The sequence below is a fragment of the Eptatretus burgeri genome, chromosome 3, assembly GCF_056783735.1.
Source record: "Eptatretus burgeri isolate ZD-2024b chromosome 3, Ebu_testis_v1, whole genome shotgun sequence".
NCBI classification, from domain to species: Eukaryota; Metazoa; Chordata; class Myxini; order Myxiniformes; family Myxinidae; genus Eptatretus; species Eptatretus burgeri.
This window is the reverse complement of record NC_140963.1, coordinates 134,565,798-134,587,014: the sequence shown is the minus strand read 5'-3', so window position 1 is coordinate 134,587,014 and position 21,217 is coordinate 134,565,798. Positions and strand designations below refer to the sequence as shown.

Here is a 21,217-nt window from a genome sequence, read left to right as displayed (position 1 = left end):
CCTGGTGCTTGGAGTGGCATCGTGTTGCGGGTTCATGTCCCGTCGAGCCGGATCGTCGAAGACCACACGAGGTGGACAGGTCCAAGTGTAGGCTCTGGTCTCCAGCTCCCTTTCCTCGAGCTGGAAGACTTTGATAAAGACCATTGGGGTTCACTTCTGTGTGTGTGTCTGTGTGTGGGCCCGTCTATAAGTAAAACTGTTAAGTGCCTTGTACATTATTTGCATTTCATTTATATTAGTCGTGATAACTATGCTTCTTACGTGCTCCCCTCCTTCCCCACCTATTATAAATAAACCCATGTGTTAAATGTATCAGTTCGTTTTGGTGTTTCTTTTATTGGTTTGACATGCTGCGTGTTGGGAATTAGCCAGGCTGTTGCCGCTGTAAAAGGGACATTTGGACCGACGAAAGCTCGGTGACCATCCGCTCGGGTCGCACACGGTTCGAGTACGCTAGCGACTCGTTCTGTACGAGCATCGTTGAGGGTGAATTTCCCCGGTAGTTGGACGGCGTGAGTACTGAGGTAAATTGGCGTGAGACAAGTGGACCCGACCTCGCGCCGTCGAAATATTGGCGAACTTCGGTCCGATAATGGACCCGTCGGCTCCGGAGTTATCCGGGGTGACGACCTATACTATACATTCCTGGTGATCGGCGGAGTCGACCCTGCAGCTCCATCTGGTGGTCGTGCTCGCAGCCAATACCTGGCCCCGTAACAATATTTGTAACAATTTCATAGTATGATAATCACCCCACTTCTGTGATGTGTATTGTTTTAATTCTGAGGATTGACGTATTTTAGAACTTTTAATACCCCCTCACACTGGGATCAGTGCTACACAATAGACATTTAAATAGAGAGAATTGAGGTCTTCCCCCCCCCTCCATCCTAAACCCCTTGGCGTATGGATTGTTATTTTTTTTTAACATCCACAATCTTGCCATGCACACACCGAATACAATCACCAGTTTTCAACTCGTTCTGTAAAGCGGTTCAGGAGTGCATATAAGTAAGAAATAAACATCCACAAGAACACCCCCCTCCCCTCCGGCCAAAAAAAACAAAGCAGATTAACAGACACTTCTCGAGCTATATACGAGGGTGTGTTGAAAAGTAATGCCTCCGATTATAATTAGCCCCCATTGGACTTTGTCTGAAACAGGGACATGGATTTGGTCTTGATTTTTGAGTCCGTGCCCTCCCCCTCTCCGAGTTCAGATCCAAGATGACCAACCGGTAGCTATTTTAGTTGTAAATAACTCGATGTTGAACATGTCCTCAACCATTTCTCAGACATGCGTTTACCGATGTTGTTCAACCTTGCCACGCAGATAAAGAATGATGGTTTACACATCCATCCATCCATTGAGACCATACTCTGTGCAGAGTGTTGGTGCGACCTTAGCAGTCTCCGACGCTATTGGGCACAATCCTGTATGGGTCGCCTCTCCGATACAGGCTTATGTATCCACATACTTTTTTTCGATATCGGATCCAAGATGGCCGACTGGTGGCCATTTTCTTACTCGAATGTGTCCCCAACCATTTCTTCGACATGCATGTTCCGATTTTGTTCAAACTTGACAGAAGTACAGTATGTGATGGCATACACGTGCACCTGACTTTCTTTTGCGATATAATCAAAGATGGCCGACTGGTAGACTGGCGGCCATTTTAGTTCATAAAATGTGGGCTACCCCTTTCACTCCGTACAGCAAAATTACTAAAACAACGGGGCTATGACATTTTATCTATATTTTACTTCTTGTAGCTGTTCCCATATTGCACATCATTGACCACAGAGCCAATTTCAGTTATGAGATAAAGTTAGCATCTTCCCTTTTTGGTACATTGAAGAATTTAGATTTGTAACAATTGAGTGATATGAATTGCTGGTGAGACAACGATTCTATGTCTGGTCTGGATTCAATTCCCGACCCGGCGATAGACTTTCGGATCGGTGATCCACTGCTGGCAGGCTATTGTCTTTGGTCACGTGACGCTGCATTAGCAGGAGTAAGGTTTCACCGCCGACCTTTCGTATTGTTGCGGTTCTACAAAACCGCATGACTCTAAGACAATGGCACCCAACATACAGTGATCCCCAGGCAGTTATTTCACTAGTCTTTGTGCAGTTAGACCTTCCCCTCATGTCGAGTGGGTTAATGGGATGAAGTGCGTTGTGTGGGTTTAATAGCTCGGTCTATTCACTATATGTCTATCTTCTATTCCAACCCTTTCCTTTTTAGCCATGGTTACAAGCAAGCACACACACCATGCAAAAATCGATTGAATGAGCGCACTTCAATGCCTCCCGTGGCTTGGAACCAACTGAAGCACAATAGATACTGTACAGCAAACGCATCGCGTGCCATTATTTCATTCAAATCTGCATGCTAATTTTTAACCAGCATGTCACCTTGCTCACCACTCGCTCACCAAAACCTCACCACTTCGACCACAAACGCTTCCCGCACACGGGAAAAATATTCCTGCACTCCCTCATACCTCTGCATCGCTACAATTCACCACTATATGGAGGAGTATTGCACAACTCGGAATGTCCTCGGACCGCGTGAAGTAGGGCCGAGCATCGGCCGTTAATAGGTCCACTGCATCTCGCTGGGATGTCCCAGGTGAACACGCAGGATTAATACGACCCTCGTCCAGTCGCCAGAACACTGCAAGATCGGGGCGGTGAGGAGGGGTCGCGGCAAGGGCGATCTGGGAGTTTGGCAGGGGGCCTGGGTGTGCATTTTGGGCTCATGAGAGGGGGCCCATGGGTGGCGGGTGTGCATTGCTATTCAGTAGTCAGACTGCAGTCAGAGCACGTTCAGGGCTCGGGTGTTGGCTCATGCCCTTTGCTGAGTCAGGAGCTCCAGGCGTTGTTGAGCTGGATGGGCGAGTTCTGGCCATTTCCGGCCTCGGGAGCCTGGCAGGGCGTGGCCAGGGCCACTGTGGCCCAATAGAGAAGTGGGATTCAGGTCACAACACGTCGCTTTAGGGATGTCACCCCACCCTTCACCCGGGGTTGATAAAAGGCGGGGCGCAGAGCCGCTCACTCTCTGCTTCGGCCCAGAAAAAGAACAGGTTCCAGAACACTGCCTTGAGGAACTTCACCATGGACAGGAAGAGAGATGTCCACTTTAACAAGCAGATGGTCAGATGAACCGATTGGAGCAGTCGAAGAAGAGCAGGCATTTGCAAGGAAATTGGTCAAAATCAGATCCAGCCGAGATGATGTACTGAGATCTGGGTCGGGAAGGTCACAGATTGTGTCAGTCCCAATGAGTCGCAGAAGTCTTTTGCTGAAGTGTCATGGCAGGTGAGAGAGACACCCACACCCAGACAACTGGCACGCTTGTTTGTTTGTCAGGCGACTTCTCCTCCAGTTCTGGGCCGATTATATCCAGCCTTGCTACATCGGATCACCATGACCCCAATTCATAGATGGGGATGTTTATATCTTTGCTGATGGTCGAGGGAGGGGGGCGGGGGTTAGGGGAGGGTGGGGGTTAGGGGAGTGGGGGGGGGTTAGGGTAGTGGGGGGCGGAAGGGGAGGGACGCAAATTCTCCATAAAAGTGTATCGTGTAGCACCACCACCAGGTGGGGGAAGGTATTACAAGTCTCCACCATGGACTGCACAGTGTTCCTGTCCACACATTTTCCAGCACAATGAGGTGTTTTGAATTATAAGCAGAAGGTATGTTTTTGCTTCACGCACGTAACCCGGGTTATTATTTATATTTTTGGAAGTGAGTGAGGCAGCTGTCAGTTGCCTATACACCGTCCAAATAAAGGTATTGGTCAGAAGGATGTGTTGCATGCTTGGAACAAGATCGCCCGGAGGGCGGGTAATCTGCTCGTGGATATAAATGTGAGATAATATTTATTAAGCATGAATAATTAAAGTACATCATGAAAATGTTTTAAATACATGATAATTGTGTGCTATATGATATAATGTATAGCTTGTATTTTTCTGAATGATATAACGTAGATGTATCTTATCATAAATTCCCTTCCATGTGCACGCTGTCACTCACAAACATGTCCTTCACAATCAGAAAAATTAATAATATCTGAAAACGATCAACAACTTCACAAAGAAAGAGCAAATAAGGTTGGAGTATAATTATCATAAGCTTCATGTCAAACAAATATCACAGTTGGGTAATTGTTTTAACAAATAATTACTTCCTGAACATTCCTTAAAACAAAGGTTTTCCGAAAAAAACCAATCACATTTGGAGATATGGAAACACATCGAGGACTTTGTTGGCACATCCTCCAGATGTTTCTACAAACGTTTTTCACGATAACGTTTAACAAGGAAAACAAACATGGTGAATGGGAAGAGAGCGAGAACATTGAGAGTGATTGCTGCAGCGAGAGCCGGTCGGCATCCAGAGAGTGATGAAGGGTTGTTGGTTTCTTCGCTTGATGTGGATTCATTTAGAGTCCTTGTCCTCACTGTGTGTTCAAAACCATCCGTTATATGAGAAAACCCATCAGGATAACAATCATGTAAGATGTGGTAACTCAGCCAAGGTTACACTGCACTAATTGGTGAATATGTGGTAATAATAAAACACAAGAACCTGTTCAACTTGTTACCAAATAAACAATTTATACCTGATATCACAAATCTTACAAGAAAAAAAAACATCTCCTTCACTTTCAAAATAGTTCTCATTTTTAACCAGGAAAACGAAACGATGAGGGAGAGAGAAGCTGCTGCCATCTTCAGGGTAATTAAGAACAAAGATGGTTTCTTACAATGAAGAACCATGATGGAGCATGATATAACTGGATGGTAATGGTCATCGAGTTAGATCTTACCAGGTGTGAATGAGAGCACAGAGAGGACCTGCTCTCTCCACGTTCCATCCTCTCCAGGACCAATCAGACACCAGTATCTCTCGAGTTCATCCCTCGTTACACCAAAGGGAGGCAGCAAGCAGTGGGAGCTTTCAGGACAGGAATCTGGTCGAGGTTCCAGCACCCCATAGTTTCTGTCTTTGTTCTTCCCCAGACAGGAGGCAAGGATGTCTGCCCGTGTTCCGGCCACTGCGATCACCTGGTTATGACCTTCAGTACTTCGAAACATCCACAGCAACAAGAACTTATTACTGGGGGGATTTTGGATCTCACATGAGAGGAGAGGACTTTCCATGAGGATGTTGGGAACTACAATGAGAAACAAGGAAATTACAATCTTTATTTCCACCAATAACATCTCTCCACATCACCTTGTTTATTCCACATTTCTCTTCCCAAAATGCTTTGAAAAATGACATCAAATCCCCGAATGAGAATCTACAAAACCTACCATATGGTTTCTTTGGTTCTCTCTCATCCGAAGAGTCACATGACCTGGGAATCTGAAAAGAAATAACAATGATGGATTAACAATACCCTGGTGTGGTAACATGATGATAGATTCATTAAATAGCCAACAAATACAACCTGTTGTTTCGTTGAAGAAATATTAAATAGGGAGAGAAAGAGAGGGAGGGCAGAGGAGAGGGGTGGAGGGAGAGGGAATGTGTAAGAGAGGGGAGGGGGAGGGAGGAATGGTTGGGGAGCTTGAAGGGGTGAGTAATGGAGGAGGTCGGAAGCAGGTGTGGGGAGTGACGCCTCACCAAGTGTCGCTATACACTCCGGGGGGGGGGGAGTAGGAGAGAGGAGGATGGTGGAGAGAGTGAGGAGTTCGCGAGAGGGGAGCAAGGAAGGGTGGGGGAGGAATGCCAAGAGCAAGGAAGAGTGGGAGAACGAGGCAGGAAGAGGGATGAGTGACACCTCACCACAGATCATTAAACACTCCGGGAGAATGGGGTGCGAGGAAGAAGGTGTTGTGAGCGAGAAAGTGGAGAGGGAGTGGGAGCAATGAGGAGTAGCGAGCAAGGGCGGAGTAGGAATCGGGGTGGGGGGAGGAATTTGGGAGAGTGTTGAAGGGGGCCGAGGGAGAGCAAAGATAATGTTACGTTATGCTTTATAAACAGACACACACACACACACACACACACACACACACACACACACACACACACACACACACACACACACACACACACACACACACACACACACACACACACCTATATACAGGTACTTTCACGAATTTATGTCATAGATGAATTCCTGGAAAACATAGTTTCAGTTGAACTTCAAAATCTCATTGATTTTTCAGATGTATTTAAGGAGGAATGGATTCCAGACAAAAAAAAAATAATTGAGTTGAAATTTTTCAAAATTGCTTCACTCACCGTAATCCTCCCGTTATGTTAATCGTTCTTTGTGTTTTTAAGTTGATCTTTAATTTAATTTATTTTGCCTTCCGAACTCCAGAGATTCACCGCAGAGAACCCAGGCACAGCTGCCATCGTGTCGATACCACTGGTTAGTTATTTTCGTTTCACTGAAAGAAGTTATTTCCATTGCACTCAATGAAACCAGCTGAATGAAGCTGGTTAATTTTGGCACATTACTCAATCTTTTTTTCCACTCAATGGAATTCTCCAAGCAGGAGAAAAAGTTAAGTTTAATGTTGTAGTAATTTCACATTTTCTTGTGTATATCTGAAGAAGAAGGGAACATCGCCTTGCTTGCTTCAAGTTTTTTAGGAGTCGGAACTGCTGCTGAGTTTAAATCTGCAGTTTAAATTTTGTAATTTTGCTTGGTTAAGGAGATTCTTGAAGTTATCAGATGGGCAGAAATGAAATAAAGTCACGAATGGTGATGTCTCAAGGCGTGTATAAGCATTGCGATGTATCCAGCGATTAATAGCTACGATGAACAGGCATTTGATAATATGAGTGAAGAAAGTGAAAAAAACAGACTTTATCGTGAAGAAATCATTGTGAACTGTTCCAGGTCAAGGCATGGTTGAGCAGGCCAAAAAACATGGTGGCTTCAGAACCCAGCGAGGTAACCCAGGAAATGCCTTAATACCCCATATAGAGCGAGGTGGCCGAGGATCGCCTGATGAAGGATATAATTAAATAAGGCCGTTAAATATCTTCAAAAGGGGTGTTTTAATTAACCTTAACATCCAATTTTCACTCTTGCACTTCCTTGGGGTTCCCTTACTATGTGTGTAAAGTTTCAGGCTGCTTGGCTTCATGTTTTTGGAGTTATGGAGGAGACGTACACACACACACACACACACACACACACACACACACACACACACACACACACACACACACACACACACACACACAGCCATTTATTAGTATAGATGGGTCAGTGGCCTCTGCTTTTTGCATCCTCTTCTTTGGGCTCGCTCCCTCTGTTCTCTCATAAAGAGAGAGAGTAACCATACTGAAGTCAGGTTAGGTATGGGAGCATGCGCCAGAGCGGAGCGTCACTGCATCCACTTTCCACGGGCCTCCGTCTGGCCACCCTCCCGGCAGATGCCAGGCCCATCCCCATCTCCTTGAGATTCCGATCAACTTGCTGCAACCACGAGGCACGTGATCAGCCCGTTGGCCTCCTTCACTCACGAGACTCCCTCGCTGAGGGAATCTGGTGAGCAGGATTAACATCAGGAAAATGAGCTACATGTCCATACAGCTGAAGCTGAAACTCACAGACTATGCAGGTAACAAATCTCATTTCAGTCTCTCTCAGCAACCACTCATTGGACACAAAGTCCGACCAGCGATAGCCAAGGATTCTCCGAAGAGATCTGCTACCAAAGGAATTAAGTCTCAGATCCCTGCTCAGAGTCCAAGTCTCACATCCATAGAGCAATACTGGAAGCATCAAGGACCTGAAGACTTGGATTTTTCGTCCTCCCGCACAGGTACCGGCAGTGCCACATCCCATGATCCAGTGAATCCATGACTCCCCAGGCCCGACCCAGACGTCTATATACCTCTGACTCACAGCCAACAAAGACATGAATATCACTGCCAAGGTAAGTGAATCTCTCCATGACCTCAACATCTTCACCACAAACAGGCACAGACAGGACAGCAGCATCCAAGATGTCACTGAAAGCCTGGATATTAGTTTTGACCCAGGAATCCTGTAATCCCAGCGGCTCTGACTCCTCGTTCAGCACCTTGAGGGCCTCCAAAAGGATATCTAAAGTCTCCGCAAAGATGACTGCATCATCTGCGAAATCAAGGTCAGACATCTTGACATTCCCAAACGATGCACCGCAGCTTGATCTCTCGGACATCTTCCTGGAATCCAGTCAATACAAATGCTGAAAAGTGTGGGGGCCAGTACACACCCCTGATGAACTCCAGTAACAACTGGAAATAAGTCAGAGATGGTACCACCACATCTCACAGCACTCTCAGTACCAGAGTGGAGTTCAGACATCAGATCGATCAGTTTTGGTGGCACCTCACGAAGACCAAGAATCCTCCAGAGGGCATCCCGATTCATTGAATTGAACGCTTTACAGAGATCAACATAAGCTGCAAGCAGCCCCTGCCGAAACTCTCGTCTGCGTTCGGTGAGGACCTGAAGAGCAAGGATACGGTAAATCGTTGACCTCGTTGGTCTGGATGCTGGTGAAAATCTGCGTCTGAAGCCTGACTGCTCTGGATGCTGGTGCTCAAGGAGATGGTGGCGAACCCTCTCAAGTATTATCCGAGCAAAGACCTTGCCCAGCACTGAGAGCAGCGTCAACCCTTGGTCGTTGCAGTCTTGGCGATCACCCTTCCCTTTCCAGAGAGGGACAACAAGGTCCCTCTTCCAGTCAGTTCGGAGGATGCCTGTGTTCCAGGCATAGCGCAGAACTGCATGCAAGGACATGAGTATAGCATTTCCACCAGCCTTGAGAAGTTCAGCATGGATGCCATAGATCCCTGGAGCTTTACCCCATTTCAACCGGTTCACCGCAGCCTGTTTCCACGAACGAAGGTGGATCACTGTTGATTGGAGGGTCAGCAATAGGGATAGTAACACACCTGACATCCAACTTAACAGCTGGTGGATCAGCCTGGTACAGCTGCTCAAAGTAACCGGCCCAGCAGGCCTTCACTTCGGACTCCTCTGTCAAGAGCCTACCACTCTCTGCTCTTACTGCAGTGCTCCGAGGGATGGGTTTGGATGAATGCAATGTGCAAATTCCCCTGTAAGCGGGACAAGAAACACTTGACCACAGGTGATGCTCTCCCCCCTCACAGATTCCTCGCACATCGGCTTCCTTGTCCACCCTTAGCACACGTACAGTTTTACGCCTCAGCTCCCTGAACAGCTCAACTCTGCCATTCATCCTGGCCCTTTGACTCTGGTCAATGGTATTCAGTGTCCCTTGAGAAACAAAATTCTTCTTCACCCTACTGTGAGTTCCAAGACATCCACCGGCATCATCAAGGACGGTGGTCTTGAAGGCACTCCACAACTCTTCAGGGTCCCCCAAAGCACCCAGATCCCCCAAATCTCCACTCAACTTGTTTGCAAACTCCTCAGCTACCCTCTCATCCTTGAGCTTGCCAACATTCAGCCTTGGCTGGGATGGTACCATTCTCTTGGATTTAAGGTGCAACTTAAGAGTTGCGACAACAAGCCTCTGGTCGGTATTGAGGAACTGAGCACTCCAGTAGACCCTGCAGTTTTGGATCATCATCCAGCGTCCATCAACGAGCACATGGTCAATCTCCTTTGCCACCCCGTCAGCGTTGGAATAGCAAGTCCAGTGATGAGTTTGTGGGCACTGAAACCATGAACCAGCCACCCAAAGTCCATGACTTCTTGCAAAGTCAAGGAACTTAGTGCTATTCTGGTTCCCAACGGGTTCACGGGTCGTCTAATATATACATACATATATATTTTTTTTTTTTGAAAAAGGCTCACTCGGCTGTGCCTGGATGGGTTTGAGGGTGGAGGAGTCGAGGAGTAGCAGCTGAAATATGAATCCTATCCAGGTTCCTCCCAATGACTAAATCTTTGCTTTTTGGTTCTTTGGGTTCCTTCTGATGACTCCAATGCAGGATTGTACCTATTTGGGATTCCATTTGATTTGAATTTAATTTATTTTAATCCCATTCTGAATTCAACTGAATCGTAATAAACGTCATGGGTCAGGGTCAGTCGAACCTTTACAGCTCAATCAAAGCAGGGTTGCATCAAATCGGGACGTCTTGGTACCTGGTCATCACTGCCAGCAGTTTTAAAGTGGCATTTATAGTTTTATCTCATTAATAATGCAACACACCACACCAGCACACAAACACCACAAAAAGAACACCACACAAAACAAGTCTACAATCTCTGATTGCTTCTTTTCTTGTTAATCTAATGAATCATGAATGTGATAATCCGGTTTATTTGATCGTTTTGATCCATAAACCCAGCTCCAGTACTGATGATAAGATCCCGGGTTGAAATCACATTTGTACCGTTTTCATTTCCCTCTTGGTTCCTGATGTCCTTGTACATCTACATGATTGTACATTACCGTCTATAACTGTCCTTGTCCTGCACAAGTTACACAAAGTGAAGTTCATTAAATATTTCTCATTTAAAAGTTTGAACAATCGATTGTTTAACAATTTAGTTGTTATTGTTTCTTGACTGGGTTGTAAGGAAGTTGTTTGGATGTTACCATGAAGTGGATACCAAGGGATTAACAAGAACAGCATCATCCATTAATTATATCCACAAATTAAGAATCGGTGTTCAAAATTTATATTAGCTATTAATATTATTTTAAAAGGTAAACAAGAATTAGTGAATGAATCTGATTCGGTTTCCCCTCGCACTCTTCTTCCTGTCCCTCTCCAACACTCCCGGTCAAGAGGTTTTCACTCCCTCATGAAACCCAACCATGGCTATGTGGCTTCAGCTGAGCTGCTGGGTTTCTTTTGGGAGTGCAGATTTTCGTGCTGGACACAATAATGTCAGGTCAAGCCAGATTTGATCTGTGGCTTGCTCCAGGTACCATGTAAACCTGTACAAACCTGTGTCATGGTCGGGTTGTCAGAAACGAAACTGACTCCACCACCAGGTTTGTCTGGTTCCCTTTCTGTACAGCCTTTTAGGCTGCTGGTTGCATCATTGGTTCGGGGCACAGCTTTGCCGCTGATGAAGTGCCCCTATTACCAGTACACTGGTGCTCATTTCGCAGACCTCAGAAGGATGCCAGGCTGAGTGAAGCCCCTTGTGTTAATTCAGTGGAAAACGGGGCTCAAACGCAGAACACGAGGATTCCAAGCCGCCACCCTAATTGCTGAGCCAACGCTAGGCTGGTTTTCTGGTGAGGAGGGAGTTTGGATATGAATACCCAGCAGAATTAAAAAGAAAACCTGTTATATGGCAGAGGAGCTCCGAGTGAGCCAAAAGCCTTCCATTTATTTGGCCAAACCGAAATTATCACTTCCGGTTCCGGGTTTGGAGCGACGAGAGGTCTCCTTTGGGGCTCTCTGCTGACGTACAAAAAGTTAAGTTTCCGGTCGTTATCTGTCCCGTTTTAACTGTTTATTTTCTCACCTCCATGTTACTGTGTGTTCCGAGTTCGGTTTTGTTTCAAAAATCGTGCTATTTTGTGAGTTTTTTTTTTGTCGACGTTCTTACCGGGTGTTTGAGGCCGAGGCCTTGGCCTAGGCTTGAGGCCTACCGGTTCCCCTCGGTGTTCGATCGTTTTTTGTTTTTTTTTTCGCTCCCCATTATCTTCAATTTCTATCCTCCCCACTTTCCTGACGTCCCCCATTCTCCCAACTATTCTATTTCTTATCTCAAAAAACAAACAACAAACAAAAAACAACAACAACAACAACACACAAACCTTCTTCCGATTCTGCTTCTTATTCTTCTTCTTCTCATCTTCCTCCTCTTCTTCTTCCTCGATTTTTTTTTTTTTCTACAACACTCCCATGACCTAATCTGTTGAAAACTCTCTCAAACATTAATAATAATAATAACAAAAACGATCCTATAATGCTTCATCTTCCTTTCTCACACATGTGGTATTCTTTACTGTTTCATAATTCACTACTCTTCTGCTATTTTAACAGACTGCTCTCATTTCGACCTCTCCTTCATTCCTTCATGACTCCCCAGGCCCGACCCAGACGTCTATTTACCTCTGACTCACAGTCAGCAAAGACATGAATATCACTGCCAAGGTAAGTGAATCTCTCCATGACCTCAACATCATCACCACAAACAGGTACAGACAGGAAAGAAGCATCCAAGATGTCAAAGAAAGCCTTGATATTAGTTTTGACTCAGGAATCCTGTAATCCCAGTGGCACTGACTCCTCATTCAGCACCTCGAGGGCCCCCAAAAGGATATCTTTCACAATTTTAGCAATCTTTAACAAAAAGATATCTTTAACATATCTTTATCTTTATCTTTATCTTTAACATCTTTAACCGGATATCTTCAACATCTCTCCCCGGATATCTTTTACAAAAAAGGAACAGTATTGCTCAGTTCCTCAATACTGACCACAGGCTTGTTGTAGCAACTTCAAAGCTGCACCTTATATCCTGGAGAATGGTACCATCCCAGCCTCAGCTGGATGTTGGCAAGCTCAGGGATGAGAGAGTAGCTGAGGAGTTTGCGAACAGGCTGAGTGGACACTTGGGGGTCTGGGTGCTTTTGGGGGTCCTGAAGAGTTGTGGAGTGCCTTCAAGACCACCGTCCTTGATGTTGCCGGTGGATGTCGTGGAACTCACCGCAGGGCAAAGAAGAATTTTGTCTCTCAAGAGACACTGGATACCATAGACCAGAGTCGCAGGGCCAGACTGAATGGTAGAGCTGAGCTGTTCAGGGAGCTGAGGCGTAAAACTGTACATGCACTGCTGGTGGACAAGGAGGCCTATGTGCGAGGAATCTGTGAGGGGGTCGAGCATCACCTGTGGACAGGTGATTCTCGTCCCGCTTACAGGGGAATTCGCGCATTGCGTTCATCCAAGCCCATCCCTCGGAGCACTGTAGTTAGAGCAGAGAGTGGTAGGCTCTTGACAGAGGAGTCCGAAGTGAAGGCCCGCTGGGCCGGTTACTTTGAGCGGTTGTACCAGGCTGATCCCCCAGCTGTCGAGTTGGACGTCAAGGGTGTTACAATCCCTGTTGCTGACCCTCGAATCAACTGTGGTCTACCTTCTCTTGTGGAAACACGGGCTGTGGTGAACCGGTTGAAACGGGGCAAAGCTCCAGGGATCTGTGGCATCCATGCTGAACTTCTCAAGGTTGGTGGAAATGCTGCACTCGTGTCGTTGCATGCACTTTTGTGCTCTGCCTGGAACACAGGCATCATCCCAACTGATTGGAAGAGGGGCCTTGTTGTTCCTCTCTGGAAAGGGAAGGGTGATCGCCAAGACTGCATCAACTACCGAGGGGTGACGCTGCTCTCAGTGCCCGGCAAGGTCTTTGCTCGGATAATTATTGACAGGGTTCGCCACCATCTGCTTGAGCACCAGCGTCCAGAGTAGTCAGGCTTTACACCAAAGAGGTCAACGATTGACCGTATCCTTGCTCTTCGTGTCCTCACCGAACACAGCCGAGAGTTTCGGCAGGGGCTGTTTGCAGCCTATGTTTATCTCTGTAAAGCGTTCGATTCAGTGAATCGGGATGTCCTCTGGAGGATTCTTGGTCTTTGTGGTGTGCCACCAAAACTGATCGATCTGATGTCTGAACTCTACTCTGGTACTGAGAGTGCTGTGAAGTGTGGTGGTACCATCTCTGACTTATTTCCAGTTGTTACTGGAGTTCGTCAGCGGTGTGCACTGGCCCCCACACTTTTCAGCACTTGTATGGACTGGATTTTAGGGAGGATGTCGGAGAGATCAAGCTGCGGTGCATCGTTTGGGAATGTCAAGATCTCGGACCTTGATTTTGCAGATTATGCAGTCATCTTTGCGGAGACTTTAGACATCCTTTTGGGGGCCCTCGAGGTGCTGAATGAGGAGTCTGAGCTAGAGTGTACGAGGTGTAGTGGAACATGAGAAGCAAGCGTGCCAGCATTAGCTCCGCTTTATTGCGCGACCAGAAGCACATTCCTGCCACCGCTAGCGGGCGAGGCATGATATACGAAAACCCAATCACGTGATACAGCACACTGACCCGCCTCGGACGGGCAGCGCCGCCAGACAGTCCAGACTCGGACGCCTCCCGGCTTGGTCGAGGTGACACCCTCGCCGGACTCGCGCCCTCCACAATAACAACCGCTCCCGGCCGACCAGCCTGCCCGACGTCCCCGGGTAGGACAGCATCAGGCGAAGACCCCCTGGGCATCGGCACATCCGGCCCTGGCGATACAACGTCAGGTGCCGGCGACATTACAGGTGGGGGTCCCACATCGTTCGGCCCGGGGAGGTGTGGGGGGGGGGTGACGCTGAACAGTGATCATGCATTTGGTCCACGTGCCGCTTCCACACATCCCCACCATCAGTCCGCACCATGCAATTCACCGGCCCCAGTACCACAGAGACCACAGCCGGCACCCATTTGGAACCGTGGAAATGATCGTGCACCATTACCCGCTGTCCCACATCGAAGCCGCGCAGTCGCGTCAGACGTGACACCGCCCCACTCCCCGACCCTCCAGGTCGCAGCAAATCCAGTCTGGACCGCAATGCCCGTCCATAGAGACGAATGGCAGGCGAATCACCCGTGACAGGATGAACTGCGTTCCTGTAATGGAGCAAAAAGACATCGACCACCGTCTGCACAGGTGCAACCCCCCCCCCCCCCTGCGCAAAGCCCATTTCAACATCTTAACAAACGACTCAGCTTGCCCATTCGTCTCAGGATGATATGGTGCGGACCTTAGATGTCGAATACCATTTTGGCGCATAAACTCATCAAATACACCTGCGATGAACTGCGGACCATTATCAGAGACCAGGATCTCCGGTAACCCTTTATTAGCAAAGATCGTCCGCAGTTTCTCTACTGTAATGTTTGCTGATGTCTGCTGCATTACTACAACCTCCGGCCATTTAGAGAATGCATCGATCACAATCAAAAACATTCTGCCATTAAGCGGCCCCGCAAAATCTACATGGACCCTCTGCCAGGCTCTTTTCTGGCGCAGGCCATAGTCCCGAAGCTCGACACGGGTTATCAGCATCTGTTTGGCACGTGGCGCAACGCTTAACCAACTGCTCAATGTCTTTGTCCAACCCCTGCCACCACAACAGGCTACGAGCAAGACTCTTGGTCTTCACGATGCCAAGGTGACTGACATGCAGTTCTTCCAAACACCGCTGCCTGAACTTCGGTGGAATCACCGTCCTCATCCCCCACATAACGCACCGTTGGACCAACGACAGCTCCGATGCGCGTGACGTGAAAGGTTGAAATGCCGGTGTCGAAGGCAGATCGCTCCAATTCCCCGTAGAAATCGCCTGGACGACACGGGCGAGCACCGGATCACGAGCCGATTCCACCGCGACCTGTCTGGCCGTGACCGGCCCGCTTTGGACCTGGCCCAGCGTGAACACATCGACCCGGTCGGCCAACTCAGACGCAGCTGGACCCTCCGCACACGGCAAGCGTGAGAGCCCGTCGCAGTTAGCATGCTTCTCAGTGCTTCGGAACTGAATATCATAATCATAAGCACCAAGAAACAGACACCACCGCTGTATTCGCGCAGCCGCTACCACCGGCACCCTGCGTTCGGGTCTCAGGATGACTTGAAGCGGTTTGTGATCCGTCTGCAAAGTGAAATGCCGCCCCAGCAGGTATTGATGAAACCTCCGCATACCCCAGACTCTTCAAGACCAACTTAACCAACCTGAGAGCCTCGCGCTCGATCTGGGCATATCCCCGCTCTGCTGCGGACAGGGTCCGGGATGCAAAACAAACAGGCCGCTCGGAACCATCGTCCATCCTGTGGGAGAGCACTGCCCCGATGCCATATGCAGACCTGTCGCATGCCAATAGGAGCGGACGCGCAGGCTCGTAGTGCACGAGGACCGTATCCTCTGTGAGCAGCCGCTTGATGCGGTCAAACGATGCCTGGTGTGCAGGCTCCCAAGCCCAGCGCTCGTCCTTCCTGAGCAACCGTGTTAACGGCGCAAGTTGTGAGCTGAGCCCTCGCACGAACCTTTGGTAATACTGGGCCATACCAATGAACGAGCGCAGCTGCGTCTTGTCGCGAGGCAGTGGCATGTGTTGAATCGCTTCCACCTTCCGAGGACCTTTCAACAACTCCCCGGCGTGATGATGTGCCCGAGGTATTCCAAGCACTGCTTGAAGAACGCGCACTTGTCCCTGTTCAAGCGCAGGCCGCACGCTTCTAGCTTTGTCAGCACTTGGGCAATGTTCGCAAGATGCTCGTCCGCCGTTTTGACCCCGCAATGAGCACATCGTCCAGGTAGGTCTGAGCGGGCAGGCCAATGCAAACCTGATCCATGGCTTTCTGCCACAAAGCTGGGGCCGAAACAATCCCAAAACAGTCGGGTATATCGATAGAGTCCTTGACACGTGTTGATTGTCAAAAGCTCGCTACTCCCGGGATCCATCGGCAGGTGAAAATATGCATCACGCAGTATCACGCATCACGGTCTAGCTTCGTGAAGTATTGACTCCCCGCCAATCGTGCATATATTTCATTGATTGACGGCAGTGGATATTGCTCCACGCTGAGCCCCGGGTTAACCGTGGATTTGAAGTCCCCGCACAATCGGACGTCTCCATTCCGTTTCAGCACCGTGACAACCGGGGTGGCCCAATCTGAGCACGACACCCGTTCGATCACTCCACAGGCCTCCAGCCTATCCAGTTCACCCTTGACCTTGTCCCGCAGGGCATACGGCACCGGACGTGGTTTACAAAACGAAGAACCACCCCCTCCTTCAGGAAGAGTTTTGCCTCCATGCCCTTGAGTTTCCCAAGGTCGTCGCCAAACAAACCTTGATGTCTTTGAAGAATCTTCTCCAACTGATCCTCCCATCGGCTCGGCACGGGTTGCACAAGGTGAACTGCGGCCCAGTCTAGCCTGCTGCGGGCCAGCCAATCTCGGCCGAGGAGAGATGGTCCCCTCCCCCGCACGACGTACACCCGAAGCGTGGCGACCTGGCCTTGGTACCGCACAGACACGTCTGCCATCCCGACTGGCATTATCCTCTCGCGGGTGTACGTGAACAGCGTGAGGTCGGACCTGATAAGCTTCAGGCCGTTGAGTCTACGCGCAGTCTGTTCGCCGATGATCGACACAGCCGCTCCCGTATCATCCTGGAACGTGATCGGCGTTTTGTTCACTTCGACTTCCACCGTCATCGGGCGCGCCGCCAATTGAAAACAGGCCCATCAATGGCCGCTGGTTCCGCCCTGGGTCGCCTCGCACATCGCTGTCCATGACCTTAACGGTGGCCGGCGCCCCACGGCACACACGCTTCAGATGACCCACCTTGTGACGATTCAAACACACGGTGCCTTTGTACGGGTACGCACGGCGCAGGTGTCGACCTCCGCATCCCAAACACGTCCGCGGGCCCAATTCGCCGCACGTGCGGCCGCGTGGCGACGTCCGACCCGCATCGAAGGTCGAGCGTGCGTCCCGGGGTGCTCGTGACCCCGCGTGGCCGGTGATGGCTCGAACATCCCCGCGAGTCTGCTCGACCGCTGTAGCCGTGCTGACTGCCGAGTCGAATGTAATTGGCTTCTCCCTTCAGCCGTAGAACCGCTGAAACCATCTTCGCATCTTGTAAACCAGCAATAAAACGATCTCTGAGCCGCGCTGGACGCTCCCCCGCCGTGAACTTGCAGGCCACGGAAGAATGCTTAATCCGCGCCATGAAATCAGCGACGCGTTCCTCTGCCACTTTTGAGAGGCGATCGAACTGGTATCGAACGAGCTGTAATGACCTCTCCGGCGCCATGTGTGCTTTCATATTCTGCACAATGTCCCGAAACGACAGCCTGTCATCTCGGGGCTTGTCCGGCGCCACCAAATCACGCAGTAGTCGATAATGCTCCACCGAAAGCGAAGTGAGCAAGATCGACTTCTGTTTGCTCTCGTCGACCACATCATTCGCGTGGAAATAGCATCCCAATTGTTCTGAAAACAATCCGAAGTCGTCTCCGACGAAAACGGGCACACGTCTGTTTTCAACCATCCTCGTCAGCCAATTGTGGTGTACGAGGTGCAGTGGAACACGAGAAGCAAGCGTGCCAGCATCAACTCCGCTTTATTGCGCGACCAGAAGCACATTCCTGCCACCCCTAGCGGGGGAGGCATGATATACGAAAACCCAATCACGTGATACAGCACAGGAGCCACTGGGATTATGGGTTTCTTGGGTCAAAACTAAGATCCAGGCTTTCGGTGACATCTTGGATGCAGCTGTCCTGTCTGTGTCTGTTTGTGGTGAGGATGTTGAGGTCATGGAGAGATTCACTTACCTTGGCAGTGATATTCATGTCTCTGCTGGCTGTGAGTCAGATGACAATAGACGTCTGGGTCGGGCCTGGGGAGTCATGGATTCACTGGATCATGGGGGTGTGGCGCTGCCGGTACCTGTGCGGGAGGACGAAAGTCCGAGTCTTCAGGTCCTTGGTACTTCCAGTCTTGCGCTATGGATGCGAGACTTGGACTCTGACCAAGGATCTGAGACGGAGACTTAATTTCTTTGGTACCAGGTCTCTTCGGAGAATCCTTGGCTATCGCTGGACAGATTTTGTGTCCAACGAGCGGTCGCTGAGAGACTCGGATGAGATTTGTTACCTGCATAGTCCGTGAGCGTCAGTTGCGGCTGTATGGACATGTGGCTCGTTTTCCTGACGCTGATCCTGCTCACCAGATTCTCTCAGCGATGGAGTCTCATGAGTGGAGGAGGCCAGAGGGCTGACCACGTGCCTCGTAGTTGCAGCAGGTTGACCATCAACTCAAGGAGATGGGGATGGGCCTGGCATCTGCCTGGGGGATGGTCAGTCGGAGTCCCCCGGAGTACCGGCGGAAAGTGGACGCAGCGACGTGCTGTTCTGGCACATGCTCCCATACCTGACCTGACCTTAATTCCTTGCCAAAAAAATCCAACTGTAACAGCGCTTTTTCTCTCCATTCTCTGAATTCGCCTTTATTGCATCCATCAAGAAATGTGTTAAATCGCATCTCTGACCGAAAACTTTTGAAATCCCCAGTTTGCTATGAATGTTCGCTTTCCATCAACCATTCTTTGTTTCCAACTTCATTGCCAACTCACTCCTCTCACCCCTCACTCTCAAAGCAACCATCCCACTCTTCTCCCTCCAAGCCTCCCTCTTACCCCTCTCAAAAATTCCCCCCTCACCTTTCTCCCACCTTTTATCCCCCTCACTCATCCTTCTGAAAGTTTCCCCCCCCTCTCATCCACCAAGCTGCCTCCCTCCACTGCCCTCTCACCTCCATCTCTTCACTCCACCTCCTCAAATCCTCAACTGCCTTCTTCCCCCTCTCTTGTCCCCCTCTCCCCCAGCACCACAGAGCCTTTTCTCCTCCTCATTCGGCCCCCTCCCCCAGCTATTCTGCAATCCCCCACACTCTTTCAACAACCCTCCTTACCTGCCCCCCTCGTCCCTTGTCCTACCTTCCCCCTCCCCCCTACCCCCTGCACCCAAAGCCTTCTCCCCTACCATTGAAAAGTGTGGACCTCAAATTAAACTACATTAAAAGTGTGGACCTCAAATATCCGGGACCTTCGCTCAAACCTTTCAGATCTTTCTATACAGGCTGCAACTGATAAACCAGACATTATCTGCCTAACAGAAACTTTCCTCTCCCAAGACGTGTCTGACTCCCAAGTATCTCTCCCCGGTTACTCCCTCCTCCGTTATGACAGACCTGATCCTCGTCCTGGTGGAGGAGTTGCTCTCTTCATGAAAGACTCTGTTCCTCACTCTGCATGCACTGCCCTCACTCCCCCACACCCCTAGGAATACCTCTGGCTACGGCTTCCCCTCCAGTCCCACCTCATGTTTATATGTGTACTGTACCGTCCACCTAACAGTGATGACTCCATCTACATCTCACTATCCGAAAACATGGACCATCTTCTATCTTCTCATCCAAACTCTCTCTTCCTCTTATGTGGCGACTTCAATTGTCATCATGCCAGTTGGCTCGGTGTGGGTACCTCTCTCACCTGTCAGGGCACCTCAGCAAAAGCTTTCTGCGACTCATTGGGACTGACTCAATCGGTCAACTTCCCGACCCGGATCTCAACCAATGGTACTCCATCTCTTCTGGATCGGATTTTGACAAATTTCCCTGACAATATCTGCTGCTCTTTTCCGCTCCAATCGGTTCTTCTGACCACGTCCTTGTCAAAGTGGACATCTCTCTGGCTGTTATCAGAGAACCACCTCACCGCCGTCGAGTCTGGCATTTCACTCAAGCTGACTGTCAGGGTCTCCAAGCAGCCCTCAAACTTATAGACTGGTCTCCTATCGCTACTTTCTCCAACATCAACTCATCCTGGGAATTCTTTCAAAGAAACTTGCTCTCCCACATGCACAGATTTATCCCCTCTCATCTTCAGTTGTCCTACCCTTCCACCCGCCATTGGTTTACTGAAGCTTGTGGTGAGGCAGTTGTCCTGAAACAACTTGCCTTTGCCTCAGGGAAAGCAAACCCAACTAAGGGCAATCTCAGTTCCTTCCACAAACTCGGAACAAGTGTGTATCTACCCTCAGGAGAGCCAGAAAACAACATCTTTCTAATCTCAAGTCTGAACTCTCAAACCTCTCTCCCTCCTCAAAATCCTGGTGGCGTTTAATCAAATCTGTTTCTGGTGTATGTTTCCCCTCCATCTCCTCCCTTACCTCAAATGGCCGCACTGCTGATACCGCACGTGAAAAAGCTGAATACCTAAACTCGGTGTTTGCAGCTAAATCTTGTGTCCGAAACCCATCACTCTCTCTACCCACCTTACCCAGTCGCACCCAACTGTCCCTGGACTCTGTATCCTTTTCTCCTAACAAGGTGGAGAGCTTGCTTTCAAACCTCGACTCAGATTCTGCAACCGGTCCAGACGGCATCAGCCCACGTGTCCTCAAAACCTGCTCTTCTGCTCTTGCTCACCCTCTCTCCTTTCTATTCACCCTCTCATTTGCTCAACATCATCTGCCATCTGCTTGGCAATCTGCAAACATCACTGCCCTGCACAAAAAAAGGTGCAAAAACAGATCCCTGCAAACACAGACCAATCAGCCTTCTCCCAATCATCAGCAAGGTTATGGAATCCATCATCGCTTCAGACATGAAATCCTTCCTCTTCTCCAATGGCTTGATTTCCGATCATCAATTTGGTTTCAGACCAG

The 21,217-nt window shown here is 49.2% G+C and overlaps 1 protein-coding gene across 2 annotated transcripts in view; it reads right to left on the bottom strand.

Moving 5' to 3' along the window:
* Positions 1-3,875: 3,875 nt before the first annotated feature.
* The window catches only part of LOC147031031 (uncharacterized), a 28,283-nt gene continuing 10,941 nt past the window's right edge, over positions 3,876-21,217 (bottom strand). Inside the window, exons 4-6 of one of the 2 annotated variants that reach the window (XM_085875698.1) lie at positions 5,336-5,387; positions 4,846-5,073; positions 3,876-4,476 (exon numbers count right to left, since the gene is read on the bottom strand). In XM_085875698.1, coding sequence (XP_085731824.1) covers positions 4,304-4,476; positions 4,846-5,073; positions 5,336-5,387 — 453 coding nt within the window. In that variant the 3' untranslated portion in view covers positions 3,876-4,303. Of the gene's footprint in view, positions 4,477-4,845; positions 5,194-5,335; positions 5,388-21,217 lie in introns of both variants that reach the window. The other variant, XM_085875697.1, reaches the window with a different exon arrangement.